This window comes from Syngnathoides biaculeatus, chromosome 5, assembly GCF_019802595.1.
Source record: "Syngnathoides biaculeatus isolate LvHL_M chromosome 5, ASM1980259v1, whole genome shotgun sequence".
NCBI classification, from domain to species: domain Eukaryota; kingdom Metazoa; phylum Chordata; class Actinopteri; order Syngnathiformes; family Syngnathidae; genus Syngnathoides; species Syngnathoides biaculeatus.
The window spans coordinates 28,085,452-28,111,823 of NC_084644.1; the positions used below are offsets into that span (position 1 = coordinate 28,085,452).

At 43.1% G+C, this 26,372-nt stretch overlaps 2 protein-coding genes across 5 annotated transcripts; one reads left to right on the forward strand and one right to left on the reverse strand.

Annotated features, from left to right (window-relative positions):
• On the reverse strand, positions 1-12,622 carry ethe1 (ETHE1 persulfide dioxygenase). The gene is made up of 7 exons (XM_061819318.1): positions 12,406-12,622; positions 10,070-10,214; positions 9,850-9,998; positions 9,491-9,620; positions 2,612-2,701; positions 2,433-2,549; positions 1-1,024 (listed from the first exon to the last, which is right to left on the reverse strand). The coding sequence occupies exons 1-7, from the start codon at positions 12,613-12,615 to the stop codon at positions 978-980; spliced, it is 888 nt and encodes a 295-aa protein (XP_061675302.1). The 5' UTR covers positions 12,616-12,622; the 3' UTR covers positions 1-977.
• themis2 (thymocyte selection associated family member 2) lies at positions 10,221-26,289 on the forward strand. Of its 4 annotated transcripts, XR_009794931.1 has the most exons (8): positions 10,221-12,162; positions 17,869-18,019; positions 18,121-18,261; positions 19,287-19,706; positions 19,808-20,907; positions 22,102-22,228; positions 22,333-22,447; positions 25,795-25,809. XR_009794931.1 is itself a non-coding variant. In XM_061819313.1 (7 exons), exons 2-7 carry the CDS (start codon positions 17,929-17,931, stop codon positions 25,902-25,904), a joined length of 1,977 nt encoding a protein of 658 aa, XP_061675297.1. In that variant the 5' UTR covers positions 10,221-12,162; positions 17,869-17,928; the 3' UTR covers positions 25,905-26,289. The 4 variants fall into 4 exon arrangements, 3 of the variants coding, with proteins under 3 accessions (XP_061675297.1, XP_061675298.1, XP_061675299.1); XM_061819313.1 differs by lacking the exon at positions 22,102-22,228 and having other exon boundaries at positions 25,795-26,289; XM_061819314.1 differs by lacking the exons at positions 10,221-12,162; positions 22,102-22,228 and adding an exon at positions 12,610-12,749 and having other exon boundaries at positions 25,795-26,289.
• Positions 26,290-26,372: the final 83 nt, after the last annotated feature.

Here is a 26,372-nt window from a genome sequence, read left to right on the forward strand (position 1 = left end):
TGACTCAGTAAAAACTATTGTGTCCATTTTATTTATCGAAGAATAACTCCATATCGTAATTATTGTGACAGGTCTATACATTTGTGTCAATATGACTGTAAAATACGGTCCCTGGTGGCCATTTGGGCACACCAGGAGGAGCCACAATGAATGAATCATGATGTACAAACTGTTTAAATATTTACATTGTTTAAATAATTACATTATATTTAACTATGTTATTACTATGATATGTTTTATAATAAAGTGCAATATTATAGAGTGTTATTTGCCATATTAAAAAAAAATTCTCACATTTAGGGTTTTTTTCACAGGCAGCAAGAAACAAGAGAAATGGATTTATATTCATTTCAAAGGTAATAGGACTTTAGATACAAGTGTTTTGAGTTATGAGCATGGTCACAAATTAAATTCATACCTCATGGCACCACTGTAAATTGTATGACACTTTGGGTGGGTAGTTTTACTATTTTACAATTCCTCATATTGTATGAACATCAAGTACTCTGCATCCAGTACAGTACCAACTGAAAATGGCAGAATCCATCCATCTCCTACTGCTAACATAACTTAAATTCATGCTAACATAGAAAAATTAACAAAAGCTAATTTGGATTATTATTATTAAACTACATGATGGCCAGATGTTGCTGTGTTGTAGGTGTGTGTCAGGGGCTGATACTCCTCTTCAACCATGATTTTGAAAGAAAAAAAAAACCTGTCTTACAGGCACGGCAAGAGGGTTGACTCATAGTCAGTCAGTGAGTCAATGTTTTCAACTTATGCAATCGAAACATGGCCCTCAGTGATTCCCAATGCAAAGGGTACAGTTCAATACGTTGATACATAGCACGAGCTTTCCATGAGGGCAAATTTACAATAGAATAAGATGCTTGCACTTGACAGGATATAGAAACAACAACAACAAAAAACAATTTGGAATACTTTTGATTTAAGTCCATTCCTGTGCATTGTGTTCAAAAGTGATGAACTCCACAGACCAGATTTGCAGGCACTGAAATTTCTGCAATGAGACAAAAGAGAAGCTTCAGCGATAACGCAGGTTACAGTACACACAGACCCATTCATCCATCCATCCATCCATCCATTTTTTTAGCCGCTTGCCCTCACATGGTTCGCTGGAGTTGCTGTCAACAGGCAGGAGGCGGGGTACACCCTGAACTGGTTTACCAGCCAACCGCAGGGCACAGAGGGACAAACAGCCCCACTCACGATCCCACCTAGGGGCAATTTAGAGTGTCCAATTAATGTTGCATGTTTTTAGGATGCGGGAGGAAACCGGAGTGCCCAGACAAAACTTAAGGAGGCATAAGGAGAACATGCAAACTCCACACAAGGAAGGCTGGGATTGAACCCGGGTCGTCATAACTGTAAAACCCACCCACCCATCCATCCATCCATCCATCCATTTTCTTAGCCGCTTATCCTCACAAGGGTCGCAGAAGTGCTGGCGCTTATCTCAGCTATCTTCGGGCACGAGGCGGGGTACACCCTGTACTGGTTGCCAGCCAATCACAGGGCACACATAAACAACCGTTCCTACTCAAATGAACACCTACGGGCAATTTAGAGTCTTCAGCGAACTCAACATGCATGTTTTGTGGATGTGGGAGGAAACCAAAGTAGCTGAAGAAAATGCATACAAGGCATGGGGAGAACATACAAACTCCGCATATCGAAAGCTGGATTTACACCCAGGTCCACAGAACTGTGAGGCAGATGGCCTAAACACTCATACACAGTGCTGCCATATTATAACATAATGTTTAATATAGGTGTAGATTGTATTAATAGTATTTTTCTCCGCTTCAATCTGATCCAAAACTGTCATAAATATTAAAGCTGTCTAAAATTCACAACAGCAAATGCTTGTATGTGCAGTCAACACAGAGTTGGGCCAGACCATTGACTCTGGGATTGTGAACAAATGATAGCCAATCAGGAAGCTCACTTTACCTGTTGCCGGACACAAATAGAGGAGCAACTAACTGTATTAAGTGTTTGTGGGATGTGTCTCAAATGTCATTCACCACAAAAAAAAAAGAAAAGACTACAAGACAATGTTGCAACCACAGCCAGAGAGACCCAAACAACTATCTTCACGTTTTGTATTTCTTCTTAATCTACAACTACTATTTCTGTTACTGCTGCAACAACGTCTCATTCTTTATATTTTCCATCAGTCTGGATGCCGTGTGGCACCATCCTGCCACTAACGGGTTCAACACCAGACAGTCTTTTATGTTGTGTTGATCATCTGGAGTACACCACGATTATAACAGTAAGCACACAGAGATTTTTTTTCCATCGTGTGTGGTATTTCCCACATTTAAAAAAAAAAAATCGGTTTGTGTAACCCGCTTGAGGCGATGTGGTGGTTGACTGACATTATATTACTGAAGATTTCATACCTATTTTGGAAGGCTTTGGAAGATTCAGGTTCTCCATGATTGTGACGAACTCTTCCAAGCTCTTCGTCAAGCGAGGATTTAACATGCGTTCCTCACCAACTGTGGACACCGTCTGACCTGGAATGTTAATTATCAGCACTGGTCTGAAGTTACTTAAGTGATACACAAACATTGCCCACCGAGATAGTCATGTGCCGGGTAAATGAGGCAGTGGTCGGGCAGGGTGAAGATCTTATGGTGAACGGAAGTGTAGAGCCGCTTGGGGCAACCTGATGGAGACAGAAAAGGTCAACGGCTCAGCAATTTAAGCACTAAGTTAAATAGTGCCATCTTGTGTTTGTAAGTGGGAATTACAAACACAAAGGCTCTCCAGTATGTATTGACAGAACCTCCAAAGATGACTTTCAAGTCAAGCTCTCCAAGAGGAAATAATGTAATGTTATTTTATTGGTTGCAGGCTCAAACCATTATAACTATAAAGTGTCATTCTTCTTAACTGTTAAACAAGGGTCAAGAAGATAGAGTACATTGACTGCAGCTAAAATAAAGTAGTAAAGTACATTCATCCATTCTCAACAATGCTTAATCCTGTTCTGGGTCAGGTAAAGTAGTACAATTCATAGTATTACATGACCATGTTGGGCTGCATGATTATGGCTAGGGAAAGATCTTTATTTTTATTGCTACACTACTTTACAACAAACAATATGTAACGGTGTTGAGTGAAAAATCTTTCCTTTCAGCTTGTCGCATTAGGATCACCACAGCGACCCTAATGGCTTGCCACCGCGCATCATCCTTTTCCATGTAAGCATCCTCCTCTCTGGCCGCAACTGCCCTCATGTCTTCCCTCACTAAATCAATCAATCAACCTTCTCTTTGGTCTTCCTCTAGCCCTCTTGCCCGGCAGCTCCATTCTCATTACCCTTCTCTCTCTCTCTCTCTCCTCTGGATGTGTCCATCTTTTCGAACTCTGCGCTCTATAACTCCGTCTCCCGCTGATGAGCTCATATCTAACCATATCCAACTTGGACACTCCTAGGGAGAATCTCAACGTCTCAATAACCTCATCGCACCTGACACATTCCTCCACCCATTCCAACCTACAGTACTTGATTTGGTTTCTTCACTTCCTTATCTCACTCCTCATTGCTCTGGACTGTTGGCCCCAACTATCTAAAGCCTTCCACCCTCCCTACCTCTTTTCCTTGTAGCCTCACTCTCCCCCCTCCACCTCTCCCATTTATGCACATATATTCTGTTTCACTTCAGCTAATCTTCATTCCTCTCCTTTCCAGTGCATGCCTCCACCTTTCAAACTGTTCCTCCACCTGCTCCTTGCTTTAACTGCAGATCACAATGTCATCTGTGAACATTATGGTTCATGAGAATTCCAGTCTAACCTCGGGTTCTGTACTATTCAAGCATACTTCTCGGCTTCTCCAAACTTCCACAAGCAGTACACCAGTTCCTCTCAGTCTACTCTGTCATGGGCTTATTCTAGATCTACAAAGACAAAATGAAGCTTCTCTGTACTTCTCCATCAACACCCTCAAGTCAAACAATGCATCTGGGGCACTCTTCCAAGGCATGACTCCAGTGTCGGTAGCAAATACTCACTTCCGTCGTGAGTCTCGCCTCCATGATGATTTCCTATTCCTTCATTGTGTGTGGCTCATCAATTTTATTCTTCTACAGTTCGCAAAGCTCTGCACATTCTTCACCAGCACATTCTCCGTTCATTCCTCAGGGATCTTCTCACCCGCTAGAATTGTGTTCAACAACCTGGTCAAAAACTCAACAGCCACGTTTCCTATATGCTTCTACACCTCAACAGGTACACTGCCATGAAAAAGTATTTTCACCCTTCTCAAATTCTCATCTTCCGCCTATTTTCCCCACTTTAAGGTTTAAGATCATCGAACAAATGTAAATATCACACATAGATAAGCCATCTAAACATAAAATGCAGTCGTAAAACAGTTTATTGAAGAAAAAAAAAATCTATTCAGCTACCTGGCCGCGTATGAAAAGGGAAACAAAAAATCTATTCAGCTAGCTGGCCGCATATGAAAAGGGAAACGCCCCTTTGTTAAATCATGAATTAACTCTGGCGACTCACATATCATCAGTTTGGCCAGACGGCCAGCTCTAGGAAGGGTTCTAGTCATCCCCAACCATTAAAAGGTCCGATGACAAAGATGACAGTCAGTTAAAATTCATATTTGCATTGGATATATTTTAGGTAATACCTGGATGTAACTTCCAGCAAATTGCTGACTATAGTCCAGCTAATAATGAAAAAAATCTTCTTCTTCTTCTTTTCCTTTCGGCTTGTCCCGTTAGGGGTCGCCACAGCGTGTCATCTTTTGCCATCTTAGCCTATCTCCTGCATCTTCCTCTCTAACCCCAACTGCCCTCATGTCTTCCCTCACCACATCCATAAACCTTCTCTTTGGTCTTCCTCTCGCTCTTTTGCCTGAGAGCTCCATTCTCAGCATCCTTCTACCAATATACTCACTCTCTCGCCTCTGGACATGTCCAAACCATCGAAGTCTGCTCTCTCGAATCTTGTCTCCAAAACATCCAGCTTTGGCTGTCCCTCTAATGAGCTCATTTCTAATCCTATCCAACCTGGTCACTCCGAGCGAGAACCTCAACATCTTCATTTCTGCCACCTCCAGTTCAGATTCCTGTTGTTTCTCTTCAGTGCCACTGTCTCTAATCCGTACATCATGGCCGGCCTCACCACTGTTTTGTAAACTTTGCCCTTCATCCTAGCAGACACTCTTCTGTCACATAACACACCAGACACCTTTCGCCAGCTGTTCCAACCTGCTTGGACCCGTTTCTTCACTTCCTGACCACACTCTCCATTGCTCTGTATTGTTGACCCCAAGTATTTGAAGTCATCCACCCTCGCTATCTCTTCTCCCTGTAGCATCACTCTTCCCCCTCTACTTTTCTCATTCACGCACATATATTCTGTTTTACTTCGGCTAATCTTCATTCCTCTCCTTTCCAGTGCATGTCTCCATCTTTCCAATTGTTCCTCTGCATGCTCCCTGCTTTCACTGCATATGACAATATCATCTGCGAACATCATGGTCCAAGGGGATTCCAGTCTAACCTCATCTGTCAGCCTATCCATTACCACTGCAAACAGGAAGGGGCTCAGAGCTGATCCCTGATGCAGTCCCACCTCCACCTTAAATTCCTCTGTCAAACCTAAGGCACACCTCACCATTGTTCTGCTGCCATCATACATGTCCTGTACTATTTTAACATACTTCTCTGCCACACCAGACTTACGCATGCAGTACCACAGTTCCTCTCTTGGTACTCTGTCATAGGCTTTCTCTAGATCCACAAAGACACAATGTAGCTCCTTCTGACCTTCTCTGTACTTTTCCACGAGCATCCTCAAGGCAAATAATGCATCTGTGGTACTCTTTCTAGGCATGAAACCATACTGTTGCTCGCAGATACTTACTTCTGACCTGAGTCTAGCCTCCACTACTCTTTCCCATAACTTCATTGTGTGGCTCATCAACTTTATTCCTCTATAGTTCCCACAGCTCTGAACATCCCCTTTGTTCTTAAAAATGGGAACTAGAACACTTTTCCTCCATTCTTCAGGCATCTTTTCGCCCGCTAGTATTCTGTTGAATAAGTTGGTCAAAAACTCCACAGCCATCTCTCCAAATGCTTCCATACCTCTACCGGTATGTCATCAGGACCAACTGCCTTCCCATTTTTCATCCTTTGTAATGCCTTTCTGACTTCCCCCTTAGTAATCATTTCCACTTCCTGGTCCTTCACTCTTGCCTCTTCAACTCTTCCTTCTCTCTCATTTTCTTCATTCAACAACTTCTCAAAGTATTCTTTCCATCTATTTAGTACACTACCGGCACCAGTCAACACATTTCCATCTCTATCCTTAATCACCCTGACCTGCTGCACATCCTTCCCATCTCTATCCCTCTGTCTGGCCAACCTGTAGAGATCCTTTTCTCCTTCTTTCGTGTCCAACCTGGTGTACATGTCTTCATATGCCTCTTGTTTAGCCTTTGCCACCTCTACCTTTGCCCTACGTCGCATCTCGATGTACTCCTTTCGCCTCTCCTCAGTCCTCTCAGTATCCCACTTCTTCTTCGCTAATCTCTTTCCTTGTATGACTCCCTGTATTATGGGGTTCCACCACCAAGTCTCCTTCTCCCCTTTCCTACCAGATGACACACCAAGTACTCTCCTGCCTGTCTCTCTGATCATCTTGGCTGTCGTCGTCCAGTCTTCCAGGAGCTTCGGTTGTCCATCGAGAGCCTGTCTCACCTCTTTCCGGAAGGCCGCACGACATTCTTCCTTTCTCAGCTTCCACCACCTGGTTCTCTGCTCTACCTTTGTCTTCTTAATCTTCCTACCCACCACCAGAATCATCCTACATACTACCATCCTATGCTGTCGAGCTACACTCTCCCCTACCACTACTTTACAGTCAGTAACCTCCTTCAGATTACATCGTCTGCACAAAATATAATCTACCTGCGTGGTTCTACCGCCGCTCTTGTAGGTCACTATATGTTCCTCCCTCTTTTGGAAATAAGTGTTCACTACAGCCATCTCCATCCTTTTTGCAAAGTCCACCACCATCTGCCCTTCAAAGTTCCTTTCCTGGATGCCGTACTTACCCATCACTTCTTCATCGCCCCTGTTTCCTTTACCAATATGTCCGTTACAATCTGCACCAATCACAACTCTCTCGCTGTCTGGGATGCTCAGAACTACTTCATCTAGTTCCTTCCAGAATTTCTCTTTCAACTCTAGGTCACATCCTACCTGTGGTGCATAGCCGCTAACCACATTATACATAACACCTTCAATTTCAAATTTTAGTCTCATCACTCGATCTGATACTCTTTTCACCTCCAAGACATTCTTAGCCAGCTCTTCCTTTAAAATAACCCCTACTCCATTTCTCTTCCCATCTACTCCGTGGTAGAATAATTTAAACCCTGCTCCCAAACTTCTAGCCTTACTACCTTTCCACCTGCTCTCTTGGATGCACAGAATATCAACCTTTCTCCTAATCATCATGTCAACCAACTCCTGAGCTTTTCCTGTCATAGTCCCAACATTCAAAGTCCCTACACTCAGTTGTAGGCTCTGTGCATTCCTCTTTTTCTTCTGACGCTGGATCCGGTTTCCTCCTCTTCTTTGTCTTCGACCCACAGTAGCTGAATTTCCACCGACGCCCTGCAGGTTAGCAGTGCCGGGGGCGGGCGTTGTTAACCCGGGCCACGACCGATCCGGTATGGGATTCTTTAGATGAACGCTCATATTTGTTTGGCACAGTTTTTACGCCGGATGCCCTTCCTGACGCAACCCTCTGCATTTATCCGGGCTTGGGACCGGCCTACAGATTGCACTGGTTTGTGCCCCCATAGGGCTGCATTCTAATAATGAAAAAAATAAATAAATAAATAAACGAAATGAAATAAATAAAATAACAATAAATAAAAACTGCATCAGGGATCCGCGCTGAGCCCCTCCCTGATTGCGGTAGAAATAGATGGGCTGACAGACGAGGTTGGATTGGAATCCCCTTGGACCATGATGTTAGCAGATGATATTGTGGTCTGCAGTTAAAGCAGGGAGCAGGCGGAGGAACAATTGGAAAGATGTAGGTACGCACTGGAAAGGTGAGGAATGAAGATGAGCCGAAGTAAAACAGAATATATGTGCGTGAATCAAAGAGGCGGAGGAGGAAGAGTGAAGCTCCAGGGAGAAGAGATAGCGAGGGTGGAAGACTTCAAATACTTGGGGCCAACAATACAGATCAACGGTGAGTGTGGTAAAGAAGTGAAGAAACAGGTCCAAGCAGGATGCAACAGTCGGCGGAAGGTGTCTGGTGTTCTATGCGACAGAAGAGTCTCCACTAGGATGAAGGGCAACGTTTACAAAACAGTGGTGAGGCCGGCCATGAATTACGGATTAGAGACGATGGCCCTGAAGGGACAACAGGAACCGGAACCGGAGGTAGCAGAAATAAAGATGCTGAGGTTCTCGCTTGGTGTGAACAGGTTGGATAGGATTAAAATGAGCTCATTAGAGGGACAGCCAAAGTTGGATGTTGAGGAGACAAGGTTAGAGAGAGCAGACTTTGATGGTTTGGACATGTTCAGAGGCAAGAGAGTGAGTATATTGGTAGAAGGGTGCTGTGGATGGAGCTGCCAGGCAGAAGAGCGAGAGGAAGACCAAAGAAAAGGTTGATGGCTCTTGTGAGGAAGGACATGAGGACAGTGGGTGTGAGAGAGGAGAATGCATGAGATAGGCTTAGATAGAAAAAGGTGACACGCTGCGGCGACTCCTAAGGAGACAAGCCGAAGGAAAAAGAAGTTCAGCTAAAAATTTGATTTTATTACATATATTGAGCCCAACTCGAACATACCTGAAGCTCAAGACACTGGGGGGCAGTTACTCTATCCAGTACAAGGGATACTGGAAGGGATGTGGCAATTGACAAACACACTACACAATAGCGAGCAATGTGTTGGAATATGAAGAGGATTTCGATGTGCAGGACCACCCTAATGAACTTCGCATTGTCAAGAGTTGATCAGGTTGTTGATTGTAGAAAATTGGTCCACTCATCTTCAATGCCTGTGCGAAGTTGCTGGATTTTAGCAAGAACTGGAACACGCTGTCATATACGCCAATAGAGAGCATCCCAATCATTCTCAGTGGGTGACATGTCTAAGGGAGTATGTTAGCCATTCAAAAACTGGGATGCTTTCACCTTCCACAAATTCTGTACAAATCCATGCAACATGGACGCATGCATTATCATGCTGCAACTTGAGGTGATGGTCACACATGAACAGGAAAACAATGGGCCTCAGAATCTCATCACGAGACAAAGGAACCACAATCGATCAAATTCAAACGATACTGAACCCTAGTAGTGACGCATCTATTTAATGTAACTTTGTCAGCCGGAGGGTGAACCTGGCACTGTAAACCTTCCAACAGTTTAGAGAGACGAGAGAAACACGGTGTACCTTGCTGGAAGTCTGTCCTGCCGCATCCTCGTATGAGCAATGCATCTCCGGTGAACGCCATGCACTGATCCTGCGTCACCAGGGTCATGCAGCCATCTGTGTGTCCTGGTGTTTCTCTCACCGTCAGATACTGTAGGGAGTGATAGTTAATTGATGACTCCAAGGGGTGCTATGAGTTTTGCTCGGATATTGTTTTGGATCCCTACAATGCATACATACCTTTTCTTAATTTTGGTTGTGACATTGAGTGAAGATTTAGGTACCCATGTGATCCAAAGTAAGGATGTTTTACGTTACATTAGTGGATAATTGCATGTATTCCCTGAATGACAGTTAGATTACAGTACATATTCTCTTACATGTTTTCCAAAGGTGATCCTGTCTCCCTCAGACAGCAGGATGTCCGCCATGGCACCGCTGAATTTGGAGATGGCGCTTTTCAACCCGGGGAGCCTCGTCTTCATCAGCCCCGTGCTGGTGATGTGGTCCGCGTGACAGTGAGTGTTCACTTGGGAACACGACAAAGCTCATTCAATGAGGCAATAAAAGGCTTGAATAATAACATTTTAACTTACTGACCTGCTACTCTCAATTGAAGGCCAAGTTCACCAATAAGCTTCAAGTCCCTGTCGATGGTCTCCAGTACGGGGTCAATAAGAATGGCGTCCTTGGTGTTGGCGTCAGCTAGCAGGTATGTGTAGGTGCTGCTCTCTGATTCAAACAGCTTCTCACACGCGAAATGCACGTTTGTTGTTATTTATATATGACAAAACTGATGCTACAATTATACATGGGGCTAGGGATTGTTTTCATTTGAGCGATTTCGCGCCAGATTCTGGTTCCTCGTTTCGATTCCAGGTCCAAAGCATTCTCAATTCTTTTTCTTTTAGGGGGCTGGGTCAAAAAAGTTAGCATTGTTTAAATAAAGGGTGTCCAAATTATGAACATCCATTTTCTTAGCAGCCCACTGCATAGATCACAGAAGTGATTGCTAACCTTTACTGTGTCAAGGGACATATTTTAAATTTAAAAATCACCAGGCACACTAACCAACAAATGTGTAATAAAAAGTAGATACACTAATTAGTGGATGTACTTATTGCCATATAATTGAAAAGTTCAGTCTGTCATTATGCCTCCCTGCCATAAATAGCTAAAGATACTGTAAGATTATTTATTGTACTATGTGTATAGAAGTTTTTTACACAAGCATATACAGCAAATGAACAGGTCATTTAAGTACAGTGAAGAAAATAAGTATTTGATCATCCTGTTATATTGCAAGTTTTCCCACTTAGAAACCAAATATTAACATTGGTTTTGTCAGGTGTTCAAATACTTATTTGCACCTGTGTCACACAAATAAATTGTTAAAATGAATCATATATTGTGATTTCTCTCTCTCACAGTGGACATGCACCTACGATGAAAATTTCAGTCCCCTGCATGATTTCCAAGTGGGAGAACTTGCAATATAGCAGGATGTTCAAATACTTATTTTCTTCACTGTAGCTCTATCTTCTGATCAAATTGGTTATCACCTATCGTTGTTTAACTTAACAATCAGTAATCAGTCCAAAAAATAGAGATTGTTTAAAGCCTACTTAATATTAATTAATGTTTCGGCTAAACATTGAACAATGCATTGTTAAATGAGTTATTTGCAACAGTTTTAATCACATCAAATCATTTATATGTGAAAGTTTAAACTTGAACTGTTAAACAGTATTATCCATATACTTCTCATTTAGTAACGCTTGCTTGAAACTAAAAGTAACCCAGGCCATAAGAAGTTATACTTGTATGGTTTGTTTATCACATGATGGTGCCATCAGAGGACAGCCTGATAAGGGTGAAAGGACACATAAGGATAAAATGGAACAGCGCCGGGATTACTCATCCCTCCTACACTTGTATTGTCAGGTACAAATTATAAGGGCTGCGAATGAAAAGGGCTGTTTTTCACCCGAATGAGACAACCACTACACTTAGGCAAGTGCCTAAGTCCCAAAAACATGCAACATTAATTGGACACTCTAAATTGCTCATAGGTATGATTGTGAGTGCAGCTGTTTGTCTCTATGTGCCCTGCGATTGGCTGGTAACCAGTTCAGGGTGTACCACGCCTCCTGCCCGTTGACAGCTGGGATCGGTTCCAGCACTCCCCGTGACACTTGTGAGGATAAGCGGCTAAGAAAATGGATGGAGTTTATTCCCAGGTGACATGCACTGGACATCACCAAAGACATGGCATTAATTTACAATGCAAAGGCAGTAACTTATACAAGTTAGAAACTTTAGAACCTAGGATACTGTATGGGCTTCCAAGTTACGGTCGCTCTGTCTCATCTGGACACCTCTACTGTACATTTAAAAAACGAATGTCAAAGAGCTGGAGTGGTGCGGTTTTACAACGCAAGCCATGCCGTTAGACGACTAAATTGTTCAACAATTTACAATGTCTATTTTATTATGTTTGAAACTTTCGGGGAAAGAAAAGGACACTTTTAGAAGAACTTAATCTGAGTTTGTGTTATTTCTGTGGAAAGAGGAACAAGTTCATGTCGGGGGGGGGGGGGGGAGAAAGCTTATTGGGGAAAGAACGTTTTATAACTTTTGTATGACATCTTTGTCATTTGCTTGCGAAGAAGGAAGGAACCTGCTGTGACTGCGTTAGTTCAACTAATACATATATTTAACGCTCTTTCCACAGAATTGGGTCACCTTATTTGTCGTGGCATTACAAGCATTATGACGCGAAAAGGGTGTTTTCAAAAGATTACTGTAGTTTACGAGCTGTGACAAGAGACAGCTAGCGATGCTAATTAAGCTAACGCTACAGAGCTAGGAGAAAGCCGAACGAATAAAGTAAACAGAGCCACAAATGCCATAATCGTCATTTAAGTGAACGTTACCTGTCTGAAGAGAAGCAGGTCGTTCAATTGCGTCCCAGATGAGTACGTCCTGCCCCCTTCTCGCAGGACACCGCGGGCTATTGTGCCCGCGCACAGGCGGCGGTCCCCGGCTGCCGAGGCGTTCAAGCCCTCGGTGTACCTGCGGAGACCACCAAGCGTTACTGCCAGGCAGCGTCGGTTCGCGGTCACCTTCGTTATCACCGAGCACATTGTCCTCCTGTCTTCGACCGCCCTTTGCCTACTTATGACGGTCGTTCACGGAAGAGAAGTGGCGTACAGATTGTCGCAATAAACTGCGAGGAGGCGCCGCGAGCTGCCTGGTTGTCTGACAAAATCAACAATCGGTAAATAGTTAGACAGTTTAACTCCAGAGTCCAGTTTATAGACATAATCTTATGCCAGTTTATGTGTTAATGTGTAATGTGACACTACTTGTATAAAGTTCACATACGGAATAGAATGAGGAAACCATTTTAATGGGACGTTTATTTGAAAATAAATGCAATTTCTGCATCGATCGGCCCGGTTGTGACGGTATCAATGATAGCTGTAGTGCACTCTTCAGTTTTCCTTAAGGTACAAAATAGTAAAACATATCTCTATGTAATATAATAATAATTCACGTTACTTATGTCCTTATCCTTAGTGGATTAGCAAAAGGAATACGATTGTAAAAATTAGATTAAGCATAAAGTACGGATCAATTTCCTTTACACTTATGACAGGTATTCTAAAGGCGAGTAGTTTTACTTTTTTCAGTCATTTTTTTTTCTTGAAAGTCCGTAGTGGCAGCAATACGCTTCCGTCAAAGTAAGTAATTTGATTTACTTTATTTGACAAAGAGATGACTATTGTTGTACCTGTATTTCTTTTTTTGAGTAGTTTTACTTTTTTCATTATTTTTTTTTTTTCAAAACAGAATCATCTTTATTTGACAAGTATGCCAAAACACAAGGAATTTGTCTCCAGTAGTCGGAGCACTTGTGCGACAACCGACCTGTGCTAATAGCATAAAAACACACTAAGGACTCACTGAACAATGAAAGGTTACCAGTTTTATGGTAATGCTGATAGTGACAATTGTACAGATGATGCAAAGTCCTCAAACATTTTAGAGCAGTTTGAGGTGAGTAAGACTTCGATGTTATGGTAGAGACACAACTTTGCAAATGGTGCAGAGTCTTGCAGAAATTTAAGCAGGTTAATGTGACTTGTGGGATAACCTGGAACAATGCCAATTCTGCAAATAAGGCATATAGTTCTCAGGCACATAAGTGGCTACTTTTGGTCAACATCAGATATACAAATAGTGCAGTGACGACACTACTACGGTTAGTGCACGAATGATGAAGTCTGAGTTTGTCCTTTTTCGTAAAAAATAAAGATACAGTCCACCAACATGCCTTCCCATGAGGAAGTTGAGTCTGGGTTCTCTGAGGCGGAATCTTCTATCTCTAGGGTTGAGGTCACTGAGGTGGTTAAAAAGCTCCTTGGTGGCAGGTCCCCGGGGGTGGATGAGATTCGTCCAGTGTTCCTAAAGGCTCTGGATGTTGTGGGGCTGTCCTGGTTGACACGCCTCCACAACATTGCATGCACATCGGGGACAGTGCTTCTGGATTGCCTGACTGGGGTGGTGGTCCCACTTTTCAAGAAGGGGGACCAGAGGGTGTGTTCCAACTACAGGGGGATCACACTCCTCACCCTCCCTGGTAAGGTCGATTCAGGGGTACTGGAGAGGAGGGTCAGTCGGGAAGTCGAATCTCAGATTCCGGAGGAGCAATGTGGTTTTCGTCCTGGCCGTGGAACAGTGGACCAGCTCTACACCCTCGGCAGGATCCTTGAGGGTGCATAGGAGTTTGCCCAACCAGTCTAAATCTATTTTGTGGACTTGGAGAAGGCGTTCGACCGTGTCCCTCACGGAGTCTTGTGGGGGGTTCTTCGGGAGTATGGGGGTACCGAACCCCCTGATACGGGCTGTTTGGGTCCTGGACGACCGCTGTCGGAATTCGGTCCGCATTGCCGTCAATAAGTCGGACTCATTTCCGGTGAGAGTTGGACTGCGCCAAGGCTGCCCGTTGTCACCGGTATTGTTCACAACATCTATGGACAAAATTTCTTTGCTCAGACAAGGTGTTGAAGTGTTAACCCTGCCCTGGCCATACCTGTCCCCGATGTGGCACCTGCCGCAATCAGGGGTGGCGCACACCTGCGCCTCGTCTCTAGTTATCACATCCCAATTATATAGAACCACACGTACGCTCTGGCCTTTGCCAGATCGTTGCTTCATGCCTCGTTCCTGCACTCTCATAATCCAATTCCTGATCTGCCGTGTACCGACCCTTGCCTGCCCGCTGGCCTGCCTCCTATACCTGACGTCCTTCTTACTGCTGCTCCCGTTGACTGCCTGCCTGATCCCCGACACTGGACTCAATAAATACTGTACATTTCCCGAACTGCCTCTACATCTCCAGAGTCGTGCATTTGGGTCCAACCCCGTGTTCTGCTCATGACAGTATTCTAATTTCAGACTTTAGAACCTTGGTTAGAAAAGGTTCCGTGTGATGATATTGCACCTACTTTGTTTATTCAGAAAGAAAGCAGGACTGCTGCTTGCATCTGGATGAGTATGCACAGAGTGCTTTTTAGAAGGGTAAAGTCATATGGGTACATATGACTTTACAGTAAACAAAGCTCACCACATTTCATTAATATGCTTCTTGAAGGCATATAATGATAAAAATAACACTGTGAAATGAACTCTTACTCCTCATGTCAATGTCAACGATGGTATGCAGGAGGCCGATATCATAGTCGTTGTTAGGCGTGTTAAATAGTGGGTAGTAGAGGACCTGCAGGGCTTGGTAGCATTTCCCCTGGGAGGCATCGGGCGATGCTGACGGTGGAAACCACCACCAGCCAGTCAGTCACCTGTAAGATGTTCTTCCTGGAGTTGAGAAATACAGCAGAGTGCATACTCTGCCTTTATCTTCTATACATAGTCATAATACATACTCATTTTATTTAATTTACACAGCAAGAATTGAATTGCAATATCAATACACATTGTCTTCCAAATTGTCTACTTGTCTCCTAATCCAGACAGCATGCTTAATTTTTTACTGATTTTCTGTTCATGCCAACTCTCACTGGACGTGCATTCGACCTCTTGTAGTTCAGACATTGAGAGACACTGGGAGTGTACAAGATTTTTTTTTTCCCATTTTACAGTCAAAAACATGAAAATAGACATAAGTCTATTGGTTATATACAGGCTTCTTTTTGATTTTTTTCAAGGGTGTGCATGACTAAGAGGGCATGCAAATGTTGAAAGGGGTGTGTGGCTAAAAAGTTTAACTAATTGCTGCTTTAGACTTAAGTTTGTCTTTTTTTTTTTTTTTTTTTTTAAGTTTGACAATTTTGGTCAAGGATTTCCTGACTCTGAGACATGCACCCATGGGATATGTACAATTAAAACAATTCTACCTTGAAAAAAAAAGAAAAAAATGAAAATTACTATGTCTTTACCGGCTTCTAAAGAACAGGTCAATTGAGATTTTTTTGTCAAACGTGACAATTTTTTCCGATGCCCCTTCTGACACGGAAGCTTTTTTTTTGAAGAAGAGAACATCTCACAATCGAGTGAAGTGACCGGGGCGATATTGCACTATCGTTTCAAGCCATATTTAGATGATTTGTGCATCACTTCTAACTAATAACAGTCTCCCCGACAGTATGACAGTATGTAGCATACTCAGCCGCGAGCGACGACAATGCCGTGGCCCGGGCGCGACGAGCCACCGCGGCCCCTGCCGCTACGAGCCGATCACGGTTTCGGCCAGGGCTGAGCTGGGCCGCTTTACAGTGTTGTCGTCGCTCGCAGCTGAGTGCACTATCGTCAGCGGCGTTGTTCATCAAAACAAAATATTTATCACAATAAATGATAAAAGCATACTTTGTATTTTATTATTATTTAATGCCTCTGAAATAATGAAAAAATAAGGCCCTCAAGCTACAAAACGGTGTGGTTGGTCCACTGAAGGCGCTGGAGACAAGCCCTTCACCTGTCAATCAAATATGTTCATTATAGTCAACTTCATAAACTGAAGACTGAGACTTAATAAACTTAACTTTCCCTTTCAATTTATTGCAACTTAGTACGTGTGTTTAATTTAAGTGTCATGGCCATCCATCCATCTCTCTGTCCGTAGTAAGAGTTCTTACCTGATCGTTGGCTCTGAATGAGGTCAATTCAATTGTCTGTGTTTGAGATGTCCTGTTTTGTTGATGGTGAATGTTTGTTTTGTTCCGACTCTACCTTTGCCATTAGAATTTCCCTGTATTTTTGATGGGCTGGAAGTGAAAAACAATACAACAAATGATTTCCAGGAATGACCCCAAGAATGACACTTCCAAGAATGAATGAATAACTTTTATTGTTAAATGTAAATACAAAAAGAAGAGTTTAATGAACATTAATTAGTTTAATGAATAAGTGCTAGGGTACATAATTTTATCCTTGTGCTTGTTTTAAGGCTGGAATGTTTGGTAATACTTTTGATGAGGTGGTTTGTTTGTGTCCAATAATTTAACTACTGAATAACGTGGTTTATACCAGTGATCCTCAACTGGAGGGATGGGACTCCAAAGTGGGTCATGGACCCAAGTCATAGCTCTGCAAGTTAAAAGTCAGTCTCAAGTCTAGCACTAAAGTCCCAGGTCAAGTTCCAAGTCAAGACAAGGAAGTCCTAGACTTTGAGTGTCAAAGTGTAGAAGTTGCAACTTGACTTTCAGTTCAAAGTTTTGACTTTGGACTTGAAGGCAAAGACACGATGAGACTTCCATGTAATTTGCAAACCAATGCCTTGGTCCCACCTCTGGAAAAGTGAAAGGTTACTTCCTTGTTTTTATAGGCACTGCATTACTTAAAAAAAAAAAAAAAGTACAGTCCAGTGCAGCTTACGGACATCATGGCAAGCAAATGTGCTTCAAGCAGTATAGTAAACATTCAAAACTATTTAAAATGACAAATTTACTGTACATGTGTGTTCAGAGGCTATTTTTACATTATTAACTGAAAATAAAATCAAATAAGTCCATTTTATGTTAAATAAAATGGAAATAATACAACATTTTCAGTTTGATGCAAAACAAACTAAGAAAAGCTAAAAAATCTTTCATGTAAAATAAAATGATAAAAGTAAAATACCAAAATCATGTTACATTTGTGTAACTAGAATAATAGTAAAGAACCAAAATCTAGTAATCAGTTTCTTGTAGATATGAAGAGAAGAATATTGAATAAATGTCATTTTTTCAATTGAATAAATGTAGCATGCATGTTTTTCCTCTCTCTGGTTGAATGATTTGCATATGCTGTCGTCCTGCAGCAAATTCTCTGCACACAAGCATCGTCAAAAAGCCTTTGTCACTTCCTCCTTTACTTTTGTGGTTTTGTTTTGACAGCAAAATGAAGCAGCAGGCAGGTGACAACTTCAGCCCACATGAACCATTTGCTGCACAACAATGGCGTTCCCTCTCCAGGAGTACATTGCCTCACTGGACAATGCTTGTCTGCCAAAAGTTCTACAAGTCTGCTCAGGAGTCTACTTCCAAGGTAATTTGCTGTTAGTGATAAAATGTGTGCTTGAAGTCTCCTCATGGCTGCTCCTTTACTCTTTTTTTTTTATTTTTTTTTATTATTATTATTATTGCAAGGGTCCGTCTATGAGATTTCTGGGAATGAGGTGTGCTTCTCCACCGGGGACATCATCAAGGTCACCAGTCTCAAACTCTCGTCGGTCTGCTGCGAGGATGTCAGCAATAATGAAAGATTTGAGATACCCATCAACCACACAGGTGCTGTACTGATGACAGGCCCAAAAAAAAAGCCATAAAAATCGAGATTTTGTAATAATTGACTCTGTTTAACCAGGCAAATGAGAATAGTTTTTCATGTAGAACGCTGACCGGGAAACAATTAAGGCTCTAGTGTCATGCCCAAGTACAGCAGTCATATGGAAGTAAATATGTGCCACGAGGATTTGAATTAAAAATGCCACTGAAAATTGTATTTTTGAATACACATTTTGACTACATTTTAAAATTCACATTGTTATTTCTAAGTGATCACATTTTCAATGTTAACAAATTTGGCATATTTAAAAAAAAAAAAAAAAAGAATCAACCTTTCAAAATTAAAACGTTATTTTTCCAGTCTGCTGAGATTCAACTGGCTAAAATTTACCATCTGAAATTCATCTGGTTCTAAATCAGGGGTCACTAATGCGGTGCCCGCGGGTGAATGGTACCCCGCGAGGACCACATAAGGCGCCTGCGAGGTGTGTTCTAAAAATACCATAGGCCACAAATTGTTACTATTATTTGTGCTTTAAATTCTGAATCTGTCTTGCTTACCTGAATTAAAATTTTAAAATACCTGTAATGTCACTTACTACAATAAATTAAAACAGAAATATTTTATGCACGTGTAATGAACTGAGTCTGAAATTTGCCGCAAACAGGTCACGCAGCCCTTAATACGATCGGTGCTCACGAAGTCGCCCTTAGCCTCAAAAAGGTTGCTGAAGCCCTGGTCTAAATTCAGTGTAAAAAAAAAAAGGCAGGGTTACTTCAGGTCACAGACATTAGCAAAGGATGTCAGAACCCAACACCCAGCCAATCCAGTTACGCTTTCTTAGTCACGTGACGTCACATACAGCATCTTAAGTAGCCGTGCCCTGTCGTCAAATGTTTTTGTTTGAGGGAGAATTGGCAAAATACTAATATGAACCGTTTATATGCAAACATTTTGAAACATTCGTCAACAGTCACATAGTAAAACAATCACCTGGACAGGTCACAAAGGTTGAGTGCTTTTTCAGGCTTGCTGAAGGTGATCCCAGAAGAGACTCCGTATAGCACAGTGGAGGAACTAGTCAGGCTGAGGCCGTTAGGCTTGGACTCCTCGCTCCACGTCACCTTCACCAGCCGCTCCAAGTTGGCGTTGGCAGACATCACACTAGGGGCGGGCTCCGTCTTGACCTTGTTATCCGTGGTGGAAAAGGATGAACTGTGCCGGTGCCGCGTCCACCTCGGCCCGGGGCAAGCCTCGGCCGAGGTGGAAGTGCCGCTGGGGACGCGCGGCGAGTTCTACATGCACGAGGGTGAGGAGCGCTTCACCCCCATGGAGATTGTGACATCGCCGCACCTACGCAGTCAACGCTTCCACTTTGACAACGCTGCCATGTGTAAACGCACCCTAGTCCTCAGCCCCATCTACCAGATCCACGCCATCATGAGCAGTAAGCGAACTTTCCCCAACTCTTTGGGTTTCTAATTTGAGTATTGAAGTGAAACCATCCATGAGATGATCTAAACACGTTTTCTCTCATTTTGCTGACAGTGAGAAAGAACATTTTGTGCTTCCCATCCAGCTTGGCGGTGGATGTAGTGGACATCACCGACAAATGTGAGGACATCAACTTTGTGACCCCGCTTAGCCTACCGGACGTCCACTCCCAGGAGGATCAAACCTTCCCCATGGTGGTGGAAGTCCTGGAGGGTCCTGATACGCGGACTATGTTCAAGTGCAGTTGGCTAGCGCAGCTACAGAAGGGAACCCGGTTGATTTTCCACCAAAAGGCAACCTCGCACATGACCTTGATGTCCACTTTGAAGAGCCGCAAGGGGCAGCAGTACTTCCTGGTATCCAAGCAGTATGCAGCCCGCTTCCGCAGGCGTCCCCGGGGGTTCGACTCCGCGTACAAACTCTACATGGCCTCCACCCAAACTCCGGGATTGAGGGTGTCCATCACAAGGGACTGCGAGGAAGTGGAGGAGGAAGGCCTTCCTGGGCTCAGCGTCGGTGAGCGATTGGAAGTTATCGGATGCCAAAAAGTCGAACTGCCGTGCGGCCACGTGGATGCAGTCGTTTGCCAGCGCCTTGAAGACATGGATGACGATGAGGAAGGAGAAAAGTTGGACCATATTTATCTGCCTTTGTACATGGAAGGCCACTTTGTGGAGCTGCTGGCTGACACCAAGAAGTATACGCTGGACGAGCTGGTTGAGAAAGTGCCTATGGATGTGAAAGTGGTGAGTCGAGACCCTGAGCTGGAGAGCGACCCTCTTGTCGAGTTCCCATCCCTCCGAATAGAAGGGGGAATTCTGGAGCCCACCATCCAAGCCAGCTTCTTGCACACGCCAGACCGCTGCTTTGAGATGCCGATCCAGAGGATCTGCATGACCGTGTACTGCACCCAGCAGCCTCTACCGTGGCCCCCAAACCAGGCACCAAAGTGCACAGTGGACTGCGTTACAGAGGTGACGGACAAGTTCTTGTACCAATTTCAAAAAGAGACCCTTGCTCCTGTGATCCCTCCTCCCAGACCCCCGAAATGGAAACTCTCGACACCCAAAACAAGCAAAACCTTCCTGACCAAAGATTTTGATGACATGACTTTAGGAAGCAAAAGGATCTCCTCGCCGCTGCCAGCTACTACTGTAAGTGGCATTTTCAGTCCATGTGAAAAGTACACAGCACTTCCCTTTTTTCACATTTTCTGTCAGGGGTTTTCAAAGTTTCTATTTCCTATATTTATATTTAGATAATGTTCATTTTCAAAGCACACGTAGAGCCTGTTGTACTTGAGGACAAACTTGATTGCCCATGCAAACAGACGCGGAAGCTGCTCTGCTATCTGGGCACACCCAGGATGATTGTGTATGACTGCAAAGCTCAAAATTGCTTTGCAGTCAATTTTTGTGCCTTTTGGCAAGAGCCTACGCAAATCCACGAATTATGTTGTTATAGCAACACACATCACAATGCTTGACATTGGTGCCTTCGGAGGTTCATTCATTCAGTGACCAAGCTCATCACTAATAACTCAAAATCACCTCTCCCCATCTAAATGAATGGAAATGCCATTAATTCATTCCAGCTTCCCAATAAACAACAAATATTTGTAGTGTTTTTTCCCCAATTAAAGTATTAGCAATATTATACTCATTTCATTTTAAAAAAATACAGTAATGAAAAATGATTACCTATTCACTTCACAAATTATCGGCATGCACAGTTTCACGATTGCCGCCATTTTCCTTCACTGGTAATTCTAAACTCCATTTTGGTCAACAGAGTTTAATTTTTTCTTTCTTCTGAGTGCACACAAACATTGTAGCACTTGTACAAAGAAATTTGATTTTTAAATATTGTCAGGACATTACATCATCTTGTTTTGTCACAAAACACTTTTCTCTGAACATTGATTAAAATGTTATGGTATAATAATTTTTTTAAGCTCTCCGCAAATTTCGAGGCTCGACAACATGGGTATCAAACTCATTTTTGTCGCGTGCCACATTGTAATTTCGGTGATGACTGAAACCATAGAAATCATTACTCCCCTCTTATTTACACATGAAATTTATGAACTAAATTTGGAATCAGAAATCAAGGGTAATGGCTAACTATTGTTGTTTGGTAACACAAAATTGTTCAATGTTTTCATTTATTGTAGGACAATTGGAATTTTTTTTTCCTGATTTTAACAAGAATCATGGAAGTTGACACATGATTTGCCTTCAAGTGCCACATAAATTCATTTGGCGGGCCGGATCTGGACCCTGGGCCTTGAGTTTGACACGTGTGATCTACAAGCAATCTGACAATGACTTGGGGTTCTCTTTATTCAGTTTCATTATTAGAACTGCCCCCCCTCTGAGCAGTCACATCTTTCCTGTAAACATCTTTAACACGAGACTGCTGCAGCAACAAGATTTGGACAACGTGAAGCACTGCACGTACTTTCAATCTCTGAGTGTGAGAACATCTGCTATTAGACGAGTGCGACTTCTACGTATCACCGCAGTAAAGCAGTCATGCATTAAAATCCCAGAAGCAGCTGACTTCCTCCTTCCACCCAGGCAAATGTGAGCCATCTGCCACCGCCATTGACGCCCCGCAAGTCGGCAACGCCTCAGGGCTCAGCAGCGAGAGCCATGCCTAACACCTACGTGGGAGTGGGGACCAAGGTTACAGGTGAGCCCCAAACACGGGAACCCCCTCACCACTCCATCCATGCATTCCTCCCTTTTCTGAGATGCTCACCCTCTCTTTGGTATGTCGAGCCAGCCTTGTTTTTGTCAGGATGAGGGGACAAAGGGTGGTTGCTGTGCCTGAAACTATCTCCTTTGCAATATCACAAGGATGATGGGGTATCAGACGATGTAGGCGCACCAGCGGTGGGATTTCATGTGGAACTTGTACTTTGGTCCAAATGAGTCCAACAACTCCACACTTTTGTGGATTTGTGTTTGTTGTATACACCAACAATTTAAGGTGTGGTGAGCCCTAACGGGACAAGCTGAAAGAAACTTATTTACTGCATTTCCCTTTGAAACAAAACTTTGTTTCATCCACACTTTTTAACATCATCTATAATTTATAAAATAAGAACAAATAATCTTCAAACCAGGCAGCACGGTGACAGAGCTGTAAAGCGTTGGCCTCACAGTTCTGAGGTGCAGGGTTCAATCCCGCCCCTCCCTGTGTGGAGTTTGTATGTTCTCCCCGTGCCTGTGTGTGTTTTCTCCGGGCACTCCGGCTTCCTCCCTTCTTCTTCTTTTCTTTTCGGCTTCTCCTGTTAGGGGTTGCCACAGAATGTCATCTTTTTCCATCTAAGCCTCTCGTGCATCTTCCTCTCTAACATCCACTGTCCTCATGTCCTTCCTCACAAGAGCCATCAACCTTTTCTTTGGTCTTCCTCTCGCTCTTCTGCCTGGGAGCTCCATCCTCAGCATCCTTCTACCAATATACTCACTCTCTGGCCTCTGAACATGTCCAAACCATCGAAGTCTGCTCTCTCGAATCTTGTCTCCTAAACATCCAACATTGGCTGTCCCTCTAATGAGCTCATTTCTAATCTTATCCAACCTGCTCACTCCGAACGAGAACCTCAACATCTTCATTTCTGCCACCTCCAGTTCTGCGTCCTGTTGTCTCTTCAGTGCCATCATCTCTATTCCGTACATCATGGCCGGCCTCACCACTGTTTTGTAAACTTTGCCCTTTATCCTGGCGGATACTTTTCTGTCACATAACACACCAGACACCTTCCACCAGCGGTTCCAACATACTTGGGCACATTTCTTCACTTCCTTACCACACTCACCGTTGCTCTGTATTGTTGACCCCAAGTATTTGAAGTCTCTTCTCTTCTCCTTGGAGCTTCATTCTTCCTCCTCTGCCCCTCTCATTCATGTACATATAGTCGGTTTTACTTCGGCTAATCTTCATTCCTCTCCCTTCCTGTGCGTGCCTCCATCTTTGTCATTGTTCCTCCGGCTGCTCCCTGCTTTCACTGCAGATCACAATATCATCTGGGAATATTGTGGTCCAAGGGGATTCCAATCTAACCTCAACTATCAGGCTACAAATTACTACAGCAAACAGGAAGGGGCTCAGCGCAGAACCCTGATGCAGTCCCACCACCACCTTAAATTCTTCTGACACACCAACGGCACATGTCACCGCTGTTCTGCTGCCCTCATACATGTCCTGTCCTATTCTAACATATTTCTCCACCACACCAGACTTCCACATGCAGTACAACAGTTTCTCTCCTGGTACACTGTCACAGGCTTTCTCTAGGTCTACAAAGACACAATGTAGCTCCTTCTGACCTTCTCTGTACTCTGAACATTGTCAGGGCAAATAATGTATCTGTGGTACTCTTTCTAGGCATGAAACCATACTGTTGCTCGCAGCTACTTCTGTCTTGAGTATTGCCTCCATTACTCTTTCCCATAACTTCATTGTGTGGCTCATCAACTTTATTCCGCTATAGTTTCCACAGCTCTGAACATCGCCTTTGTTCTTGAAAATGGGGACTAGCACACTTTTCCTACATTCTTCTGGCATCTTATCTCTCACTAGTATTCTATTGAATAAGTTTGGCAAAAACTCCACAGCCACCTCTCCAAATTGCTTCCATACCTCCACTGGTATGTCATCAGGACCAACTGTCTTTCCATTTTTCATCCTGTTCATGCCTTTCTAACTTCTTACTAATCATTGCCACTTTTTGGTCGTTCACACTTGCCTCTTCTACACTTCCTTCTCTCTCATTTTCTTTATCCATGAACTTCTCAAAGTATTCTTTCCATCTACTTAGCACACTACTGCCACCAGTCAACATATTTCCATCGTTATCCTTAATCACCTTTACTTGCTGCACATCCTTCCCATCTCTATCCCTCTGTCTGGCCAACCTGTAGAGATCCTTTTCTCCTTCTTTCGTATCCAACCTGGCGTATATGTCGTCACATGCTTCGTTTAGCCGTCGCCACCTCTCCCTTTGCCATACGTCGCATCTCAATGTCTCCGGTTTCCTCCCACATCCCAAAAACACACAACATTAATTGGATACTCTAAAATGCCCTTAGGTGTGATTTTTAAGTGCGACTGTTTTCTGTCTCCATGTGCCCTGTGATTAGCTGGCAATCAGTTCAGGGTGTACCCTGCCTTCTGCCCATTAACAGCTGGGATAGGCTCCAGCGACCCTTGTCAGGATAACTGGCTAAGAAAATGGAATGATGCCTATTCAAAGCAATTTAATTATTTCAAATGTTTTTTTTTCTTATACGCATGTTAGTAGTATAGAGTAGGCCAATGGAGAACTGAGTAGGTTTAGTCGCCACAAATGATCTACAATAGTTACTGCGTTGCCACTTGATTCATTGCTTTGCTTCATGGAATGAATCTGCCACATCAAACATGGCAAATGTGCCACAGAAACTAGGTAAACCCACTCACGGCTGCATTCATGAATATCTATGCTAACACATTCAAAATCGTGATTTTTGCTTAATGGCATAGTTTCCCCTTACAATCGCCACGGTGACTCTTAAATGTAATTACTTTATTTAAATGTCCAGTCCAACACCAACATCAAGGTACTTGTGCAGCTTGAAGTTAGCATGGTTTACCTGGATAAAGAGCTGTAGTTTCGTGGTCATTTGCGGCTTACATTCACTGCCATTGACGTCCACAGTCACGAGCTGCAGTTAGTGAGTGGTAGATTTTCTTTTTGAACCTCATCAACAGATCTTATCCCTCAAAATGGTGACTACGTCCACCACAAATATTCAGCAGATGTAAAAAATGAACTATTTAATTTGTTGCAGGATTGATTTTAGTGTATTTCATGGATTAAAATTGAAGGATGTCAATGCGTCCAGTGCTTTCCTTCCATTTTGGGTATTCATCAACCCTTGAAGGAACCCATTTGGAGACACCTGCCTTAAATTAACTGTCCACAAGTGTGAATGCTGGTTTGTGACCTGTGATTGGCTAGCTATCAGTTAATGTATCGCTTTTGTCAACAGGACTAGATTGTGATGAGGAAGCCAACGACAGTGACAACCCTTACGAGCAAGTGGATGACCTGTTCGCAGTGGTACTGAAGAAAGCTGAAAAGACTTTCACATTCATCTAGGCTAGATGTGTTTTTTTTCTTCCCCAGAATAGTAGTAGCTTGACCTTCTAGTTTAAGTTGCTCTGTGACCACACTCATTCTTTAAATCCTCTTTCTCCATTGAAATGAACGGAAATGCCCAAACAATCCCTCTAAAGCATCGCAGCCTACTCTGTGGAACAGTCAAAACATAAAATGTAACAAATTAACCAGTTCTTGCGTTTTCATGCTTTAATTCAGCTCCTTATAGCTTGCGCCCATTTGCTGGGAGAGAACAGTATAAAACATTCACACAGACATGATTAATGAAACAAGACATCACAACTAAGCTACATTAGCAGCTTTTCAGTCTTCAAATATAAATTGTTCAAAGATTTATTGCATCTGACATTTATGCTAGTTTTACCAGCTAATAATCCCCGAATTCCAAAGTCATTTTGAGCATATATTTGCATAAAATAAAAAAATGTCCAAAATGCTGTCTCATTT